A 9,301-nucleotide genomic window follows, 5' to 3' on the forward strand; every position below is an offset into this window, starting at 1 on the left:
GCTTCGTCGCTGATTGGCTGAGAGGGGCGAAGGCGGGAAAACGTCAGGGGGCCCCGCCCGGCGGCTGAGGGGAGCGGCGCCATGGCGGAGCGGCGGGCAGCAGGTCTGACCCACAGCGGGCCCGGAACGCGGTCCCGCGGCCCTCAGCCTGCCCCACAGCCCGGCCTCGGGGCCCTCGGCCTGCCCCACGGCCCTCAGCCTGCCCCACAGCCCAGCCTCGGGGCCCTCAGCATGGCCCATAACTCTGCCCCACAGCCTGGCGGCCCCACAGCCTGGTCCCAGGGCCCTCGGCCTGCCCCATAGTCTGGCCCCACAGCCCGGCCTCTGGGCCCTTCACACGGCTCATAACCCTGCCCCACAGCCCGGCCCCAGGGCCCTCAGCACAGCCTGTAGCCCTGCCCCATGGCCCTGCCCCACAGCTCAGCCCCACAGCCCTTCCTGAGAGCCTTTGCCTTGCCCCACTGCCCAGCCCCACAGCCTGGCCCCATGGCCCTGCCCAAGGGCCTTCAGCCCTCCCCATAGCCCTGCCCCAGAGTCCATACCCAGCCCCACAGCTGGCCCCATAGCCCCCCCCAGCAACGGGGGTCACCCCACACCCCCACCCCAACTGCTGCGCCCCACAACACCCCGCAGTGGTGAGCACCCACAGATGGCGGGAGGGCGGGAAGGGGGGGTGACGGAGAGGTGTGGGGCAGCCCCACGGCGTGTGAGCAACAGGGAGCCTGTGATGGGGAGTGGGGGGATCCCCGTGGGCCCCCCCCAGCCCCACAGCAGCCCTGTGGCCCCCCCAGCCCCACACTGGGACAGACCCCCCGCAGCCCCACAGCAGCCCCATGGCCCCCCCAGCCCCACATCCTCCCAGCCCCACAGCAGCCCCCCAGTGGGACAGGACCCCCCCAGCCCCACATCAGCCCCACATCCCCCCCAGCCCCACAGCAGCCCCATGGCCCCCCAGCCCCACAGCAGCCTCGTGGCCCCCCAGCCCCGCACTGGGACAGACCCCCAGCCCCACAGCAGCCCCATGGCCCCCCCAGCTCCCCAATGGGACAGCCCCCCCAGCCCCACATCAGCCCCACATCCCCCCCAGCCCCACATCCTCCCAGCCCCACAGCAGCCCCATGGCCCCCCCAGCCCCGCAATGGGACAGCCCCTCCCAGCCCCACATCAGCCCCACATCCCCCCCAGCCCCACAGCAGCCCCATGGCCCCATCAGCCCCCCAATGGGACAGCCCCCCCAGCCCCACATCAGCCCCACATCCCCCCCAGCCCCACATCCTCCCAGCCCCACAGCAGCCCCATGGCCCCCCCAGCCCCGCAATGGGACAGCCCCTCCCAGCCCCACATCAGCCCCACATCCCCCCAGCCCCACAGCAGCCCCATGGCCCCATCAGCCCCCCAATGGGACAGCCCCCCCAGCCCCACATCAGCCCCACATCCCCCCCAGCCCCACATCCTCCCAGCCCCACAGCAGCCCCATGGCCCCCCCAGCCCCCCAATGGGACAGCCCCCCCCCAGCCCCACATCCCCCACAGCAGCCCTGTGGCCCCCCCAGCCCTGCACTAGGACAGACCCCCAGCCCCACGGCAGCCCCATGGCCCCCCCAGCCCCACAGCAGCCCCCCAGTGGGACAGGACACCCCCCCCCAGCCCCACAGCAGCCCCTTTGTCGTCCCCCCCCGCCACCTCCCGGCCCTTTGTTCCCTGCAGCCACACTTGCGGGGGGGGTGTGACACAGCCCCCCACACGCGTGTGTCCCCCTCCCCACCCCACCCCACCCCCCATAGCGAGGCTGGGACCCCCCCCGTGCCCCCCCCCCTTGCCGCCGGCGGAGGGGTACGCTGGGGGCGGGGGGGCCGTGCTGAGGCCGGGGGAGCTGGAACTACTTTGGCACCGTCAGGCGGCGGGAGCAGCCGGCGGAGCATTGTGTGGGCGCGGGTGGGCTCGGGTGGGCGCCGGGACGCCCCCCCAAAACCCCCCCAACCTCCCCCCTCCCCTCTTTACCCCCCCCCAACTTTACTCCCCATTTTGGGGGGGTTTCCTCCTTTTCGGGGAGGGGACCCCAACCCCTAAGGCAGCAACACCGCGTCCCCCTCCCCCAAATTCCCACGCCCCCCCCCCCCAATACAACCAAGGTTGGGCTAAAGTTTAGCATGGGGCAGCGGGGCTGAGCCCCCCCCCACTGGCGGGGCCTTCTGGGGTCCCCCCGGGGGGGGATTTAGGGGTCCCCCTGAGCTCCCCCCCCTCCCCAGGCGATGCCGTCAGTGATGGAGAAGCCCTCGGGGATCCTGTCCCGCAGCCGGGCGAAATCGGTGGCCGCCGGCGGTGGCCCCCCCCCCTCCGAGGACGAGGGCAGCGAGGACGAGCACGCCCACGGTGAGTGACCCCCCCAAAAATAAAAAAAACCACGCCTGTACTCCCCCGCATCCCCCCTCCCCCCAAAAACACACCCGTGGGCCCCCCCCAAAACCACGCCTGCGCGCGTGTCCCCCCCACGCCACACACACGCGTGTGTGTGTGTCGGGGCACCGCGCTCGCCCCACGTGTTGGGGGGCGGGGGGGGGGGCTGCGCTCATGTCACCCCCCACTCGTGGAGGGGTTTTTATTTTGGGGGGGACACACACACAGGACACGGGGACACAAGGAGGGGGGGGGGACAAAGCCCCGTCCCCATTGTCCCCGGCCGCCCGCATGTGCGCCGGCCGCCGGCTTTGTTCACCCGCGGGGGGCGCAACCCTTGCCCCCCACCCCCGCACAACCGTGGGGGGCCGGTGGAGACCCCCCCGTTAACCCCCACCCCCCCATTAACCCCCGTGTCCCCCCCCCCTTTTTCCCCCGTCCCCAGACAGCATGATCCGGGTGGGGGCCGACTACCAGGCGGTGATCCCCGACTGCAAACCAGGTAGGGACGGTTTTTGGGGGGGGGCTGGAGGGGGGTTGGGGGGTGTCCCCCCTTTTTGACCTCCCTTCCCCCCCCCCCCCCCCCCAGAGAGCCCCGCCCGCTACAGCAACAAGGAGCTGAAGGGGATGCTGGTCTGGGCCCCCACCCACTGCGTCTCCGACGCCAAACGTGAGCCCCCCGTGCGGCGTATCGGGGTGTCCCTCGGTGGGGGGGGGCTGCGGGGGGCTCCCCACCCCCCTGACACCCCCTTTGCCCCCCAACACCCCCTTCCCCCCCGTAACCCCTCCATCCCCCCTCAACACCCCCTTTGCCCCCCTAATCCTCCCTTTACCCCCCTTTACCCCCCTTTACCCCCCTTTACCTCCCTCTTTACCCCTCTTTGGCTCCCAACACCCCCTTTGCCCCCCCAACACCCCCTTTGCCCCCCTAATCCCCCCTTTACCCCTCCTGTACCCCCCAACACCTCATTTACCCCTCCGTGACCCCCCTTTCCCCCCATAACCCCCCTTTGCCCCCTATAACCCCTCCTTTGCCCCCATAACCCCCCTTTGCTCCCCCTAACCCCCCTTTCTCCCCCATAACCCCCCTTTTACCCTCCTTTACCCCCCAGTCCCCCCATTGCCCCCCCAATCCCCCCTTTTACCCCTCTAATCCCCCCTTTATGCCCCCATAACCCCCCTTGCCCCCCAATCCCCCCATTTACCCCCCATAATCCCCCCCTTACCCCCCTGTAACCCCCCCAACCCCCCTTTCCCCCCAACCTCCCCCTTTGTCCCCCCCAACCCCCCTTTACCCCCCTTACCCCCTCCTTTACCCCCTAACCCCCCCTTTCCCCCTTCAGTCGACAAATACATCGCCATGGCGAAGGACAAGCATGGCTACAACATCGAGCAGGTACTGTGGACCCCCCAAACAACGCGGGGACCCTCCGGGTGCCCCCCACGCACCTCCTGACCCCCCTCTCCCCCGCGCCTGCCCCCCCCCCCAGGCGCTGGGGATGCTGCTGTGGCACAAGCACGACGTGGAGAAGTCCTTGGCCGACCTGGCCAACTTCACGCCCTTCCCGGACGAGTGGACGGTGGAGGACAAGGTCCTTTTCGAACAGGCCTTCAGCTTCCACGGCAAAAGCTTCGCCCGCATCCAACAAATGGTGAGAGACACACCCCCCCCCCCCCCCAAAACCCCTGCACCCCGCTCCCGGTGACCCCCCCGCGGCGGCTGGACCCGTCCCCGGCCTCGTCCCGCGTCTCCCGGTGACCCTGGGCCGGGGGTTGCTGTCCCCACGGGACCCCCAGGGTGTCCCCCGGGGTGCTGGGGGGGGGGGGGACAAGCTGCCTCAGGACCCCCCCCCCCCGCATCGAGGAGGTGGTACAGCCCACCCCATCCCTCCCTATAGATGGTAGGTGCCACCCCGACCCCCCATAGGGGATGGTACATCCAACTCCTGACCCCCCCCCATAGGGGATGGTAGGTGCCACCCTGACCCCCCATAGGGGATGGTACATCCAACTCCTGACCCCCCCCCCCCCCATAGGGGATGGTAGGTGCCACCCTGACCCCCCTATAGGGGGTGGTACATCCCACCCTTGACCCCCCCCTCATAGGGGATGGTAGGTGCCACCCTGACCCCCCCTAGAGGGGGTGGTACATCCCCCCCATAGGGCATGGTACGTCCCACCCTTGACCCCCCAATAGGGGATGGTACATCCCCCCCATAGGGGATGGTACATCCCACCCTGACCCCGCCCCCAGCGGTGCCACCTGCTCCCCCCCCCGCAGGTGGTACCTCCCCCTCCCCCCCATTTTTAGGGGTGTCCCCCCCATTTTTAGGGGTTCCCCACCCCCATTTCTGGGGGGATCCCCCCATTTCAGGCCCCCCCCCCCATTTCCAGGCCTTCCCCCTCCCCCATTTCCAGGGGGTTCCCCCCCCAATTCCTCGGGGGTTCCCCCCCCCCATTCACAGGGGGGGTCCCTCCCATCCATAGGGGGTGTCGTCCCCCCCCCCTTCTTTAGGGGTCCCCCCCCCCCATTTCTAGGGGTCTTCACCCCCTCGCCCCCCCCCCCCCCCCAAATCCCCCCGCAGCTCCCCGACAAGCTGATCCCCAGCCTCGTGAAATATTATTACTCCTGGAAAAAAACCCGCACCCGCACCAGCGTCATGGACCGCCAGGCGCGCCGCCTCCTGGGCCGCAAAGACCGCGACGACAGGGAACCCCCCCCCCCGCCCAGCCACACCCCCCCCCCCAAAAAACCCCCCAAATCCCCCTTTTTTCCCCCCCGTTTCCATAGCAACGACGAGACCGACGCCCCCCGCCCCGTTAACGAGGGGGAGACGGACCCAGCGGACGCCAAAAAAGAGGTTTGGGGGGGGGGGGGAGGGGGCCGGGGTCACCGCGCTCACTTCGTGAGCGCGGTGACCCCGGCCCCCTCCCCCCCAAATTAAATCCATTCCAGCCTTTTTACCCCAAAACCGCCCCCCGCAAGGAAGCCCAATACCGCCACCACCCCCCGGCGCGCCACCGCCGCCGCCCGCCGCGCGGGATGCACCTCAGCCGCGAGGACGTCGCCGGCGTCACCGCCAACCCCGACCTGGGGGCGCTGGCCCTGCGCCAACTGGATTGCCAACTGGTTTCCCTCAAACGGCAGGTAAAAAAAACCCCCCTCCCCCCCCCCTCAACTCAGAGGGTGCCCCCCCCCCCCAAGTTGTGGGGTGCCCCCCCAAGTTGTGGGGTGCCCCCCCTCCCCGGGGCCCTCTCGTCCCCTGTAGGTGCAGCGGATCAAGCAAATCAACAGCGGCCTGAAGCAGGCGCTGGAGGGCGGCGTGGAGGGGCTGCGGCCGCCGGAGGTGGGGTCCCCACGGCGTCCCCGCGGCGTCCCCACGGCGTCCCCACGCGCCCCACGGCGTCCCCACGGTGTCCCCACATCCCCCACAGTGTCCTCACGGCATCCCCACGCGCCCCACGGCGTCCCCACGTGCCCCACGGCGTCCCCACGCACCCCACGGTGTCCCCACGTGCCCCACGGTGTCCCCACGGTGTCCCCACATCCCCCACGGTGTCCTCACGGCATCCCCACACGCCCCACAGTGTCCCCACCGTGTCCCCGCGCGCCCCACGGTGTCCCCACAGTGTCCCCACATCCCCCACGGTGTCCCCATGGCGTCCCCACGCGCCCCACGGTGTCTCCACGTGCCCCACGGCGTCCCCACAGTGTCCCCATGCGCCCCACGGTGTCCCCACGGTGTCCCCATGCGCCCCACAATGTCCCCACCGTGTCCCCACACGCCCCACAGCGTCCCCACACACCCCACGGTGTCCCCACGGCGTCCCCACATCCCCCACGGTGTCCCCACGGCGTCCCCACACACACCACGGTGTCCCCACGTGCCCCACGGCGTCCCCACAGTGTCCCCACGCACCCCACGGTGTCCCCACGTGCCCCACGGCGTCCCCACAGTGTCCCCACGCGCCCCACGGCGTCCCCACGCACCGCACGGTGTCCCCACGTGCCCCACGGTGTCCCCACGGTGTCCCCATGCGCCCCACGGCGTCCCCACCGTGTCCCCACATCCCCCACGGTGTCCTCACGGCATCCCCACACGCCCCACAGTGTCCCCACCGTGTCCCCGCGCGCCCCACGGTGTCCCCACAGTGTCCCCACATCCCCCACGGTGTCCCCACGGCGTCCCCACGCGCCCCACGGTGTCCCCACAGTGTCCCCATGCGCCCCACGGCGTCCCCACGGTGTCCCCATGCGCCCCACGGTGTCCCCACAGTGTCCCCATGTGCCCCACGGCATCCCCACAGTGTCCCCACGCGCCCCACGGCGTCCCCACGCACCCCACGGTGTCCCCATGGTGTCCCCACACGCCCCACGGTGTCCCCACGCGCCCCACGGTGTCCCCGTCGTGTCCCCATGTCCCCCACCGCGTCCCCACGGTGTCCCCGTGTCCCCTCGTGCCCCACGCGTCCCCGTCCCCCCCCCTCACCCCGCACCCCCTTTGCCCCCCAGGCCAGCGGCAAATTCAGCTCCCGCTGGACGACGGACGAGCAGCTCCTGGCGGTGCAGGGTGAGTCCCCCTCCCCCGTCCCCCCCCTCCCCCGCGTCCCCCTGCGTCCCCCCGCGTCCCCCCCCCATCCCCCCCATCCCCCCCTGTGCCCCCGTCCCCCTGCGTCCCCCCGCGTCCCCCCCATCCCCCCGTCCCCCTGCGTCTCCCCCCGTCCCCCTCATCCCCTTCGTCCCCCTTGTCCCCTTCGTCCCCCCTGTTCCCCGCGTCCCCCTCGTCCCCCCGTCCCCCCGTCCCCCCCGTGCCCCTGTCCCCCTGCGTCCCCCCTGTCCCCCTCATGCCCTTCGTCCCCCTTGTCCCCTTCGTCCCCCTTGTCCCCCCCGTCCCCCCCGTCCCGCCCTGTTCCCCCGTCCCCCTGCGTCCCCCCGCGTCCCCCCCCATCCCCCCCCGTCCCCCTGCGTCCCCCCCGTCCCCCTCATCCCCTTCGTCCCCCTTGTCCCCTTCGTCCCCCCTGTTCCCCGCGTCCCCCTCGTCCCCCCCGTCCCCCCCGTGCCCCTGTCCCCCTGCGTCCCCCCGCGTCCCCCCGTCCCCTTCATCCCCCTCATCGCCCCCATCCCCCCATCCCCCCCTGTGCCCCTGTCCCCCCCGTCCCCCTGCGTCCCCCTGTGTCCCCCCCGTCCCCATCATCCCCTTCATCCCCCTTGTCCCCTTCGTCCCCCCCGTCCCCCTGCGTCCCCCCGTCCCCTTCATCCCCCTCATCCCCCCCATCCCCCCATCCCCCCCGTGTCCCTGTCCCCCCCGTCCCCCTGCGTCCCCCTGTGTCCCCCCCGTCCCCATCATCCCCTTCATCCCCCTTGTCCCCCCCGTCCCCCCCATCCCCTTCATCCCCCTCATCCCCCTCATCCCCCCCATCCCCCCTGTGCCCCTGTCCCCCCCGTCCCCCTGTGTCCCCCTGCGTCCCCCCCCGTCCCCCTCGTCCCCCTCATCCCCCTCGTCCCCCCCATCCCCCCCGTCCCCCCGTTAACCCCCGCCGCCCTCGCCAGCCCTGCGCCGCTACGGCCGCGACTTCCCGGCGGTGGCGGGGGTGCTGGGGAACAAGACGGCGGCGCAGGTGAAAAGCTTCGTCCTGGGCGCCCGCCGCCGCTTCGGCCTCGACCGCCTGCTGCGGGAGCGGGGGGCCCAGAGGGGGGGCGACCCCCCCGCGCCCCCCCCCGCCGAGGGGCGGCGCCAGCAGCAGCAGGAGGAGGAGGAGGAGGAGGAGGAAGAGGTGAGCGGCGGCCGGGGGCGGGGGGGGGGGGGGCGGTTTAGGGACTGGGACCAGTTTGGAGCCGGGGACTGGGACCAGTGCCAGGGCGGACGGAAGGAACGGGCCCGGTTCCATCCCCCGTCTTGGGCCCGTTCTGGTCCTGAGCCAGGCACTGGGCCCAGTTTGGAGCCAGGGACTGGGCCCAGTTTGGAGCCAGAGACTGGTCCCAGTTCCACTCCTGAGCCAGGCACTGGGCCCAGTTCGGAGCCAGGGACTGGGCCCAGTCCCAGCTCTAACCCCAGTCCCAGTCCCAATGCAAAGACTGGTCCCAGTTCTAGTCCCAGTTCCACTCCTGAGCCAGGCACTGGTCCCAGTTCCAAGCCAGGCACTGATCCCAGTCCGACCCCTATTCCTGGTCCCCATCCCAGTCCCACACCAAGTCCTGGTCCCAGTTCCGCTCCTAAGGCAGGCACTGGTCCCAGTTCCAATCCAGGGACTGGTCCCAGTTCCAGCCCCAGTTCTGCTCCCAGTTCCAGTCCTGGGACTGGTCCCAGTTCCAGCCCCAGCCCCAGTTCTGGTCCCAGTTCCAGTCCCGGTTCAGGAACTGGTCCCAGTCCTGGAGCCGGGTCGCATTTCTGGCCCCGCCCCCCGCGTTGGCCCCGCCCCCGGCCCCGCCCCAACACCGCCTCTCTCTCCCCGCAGGTGCAGATCACGGGCGTGTCCCGCCCGGCCCCGCCCCCCGGCTCGGCCCCGCCCCCGGCTCGGCGCCGGCCCCGCCCCCGCCGCCCTCCCCCTCGCGCCCCCCGCAGCCCCCGCCCCTCCTGCGCCCGGCCCCGCCCAACGCCCCGCTGCTGCCGCGGCCGCCGCCCCCCCTCCAGCAGGGCCGGGCCCCGCCCCCCTCATCCGCCCCGGCCACGCCCCCGCCGCCCGGCCCCGGCCCCCCGCCGCCGGCCACGCCCCGCCCCGCTGAGCGCTGGGACCCGCCCCCCCCCCCCCCCCCCATGGCAGCGCCCCCTGCTGGGCCGGAGGACACGCGGCCCCGGAGAGGGCGGGGCGCCCGGGGGGGAGAGGGGGCGGGGAGGGGGGCGGGGAGGGGGGACCGGGGCGGGGGGGGGGGGTCCCCGGCCGCGTTTGCAATAAAGGTATTTTGC

At 72.2% G+C, this 9,301-nt stretch overlaps 1 protein-coding gene across 1 annotated transcript; it reads left to right on the forward strand.

The window, feature by feature from the left end:
* The first annotated feature begins 1,878 nt into the window (after positions 1-1,878).
* On the forward strand, positions 1,879-9,120 carry RCOR2 (REST corepressor 2). Its single transcript, XM_087773079.1, is given in 15 exon segments — positions 1,879-1,922; positions 2,249-2,372; positions 2,842-2,898; positions 2,986-3,066; positions 3,740-3,792; positions 3,887-4,048; positions 4,982-5,102; positions 5,184-5,257; positions 5,353-5,544; positions 5,666-5,743; positions 6,910-6,971; positions 7,832-8,171; positions 8,853-8,904; positions 8,940-9,047; positions 9,050-9,120. Coding segments are annotated over 14 exon segments (1,572 nt in total). The 5' UTR covers positions 1,879-1,922; positions 2,249-2,251.
* Positions 9,121-9,301: the final 181 nt, after the last annotated feature.

Source organism: Nipponia nippon, unplaced genomic scaffold, assembly GCF_047370975.1.
Source record: "Nipponia nippon isolate SJK-2023a ecotype South Korea unplaced genomic scaffold, ASM4737097v1 scaffold_38, whole genome shotgun sequence".
In the NCBI taxonomy this organism is placed as follows: domain Eukaryota; kingdom Metazoa; phylum Chordata; class Aves; order Pelecaniformes; family Threskiornithidae; genus Nipponia; species Nipponia nippon.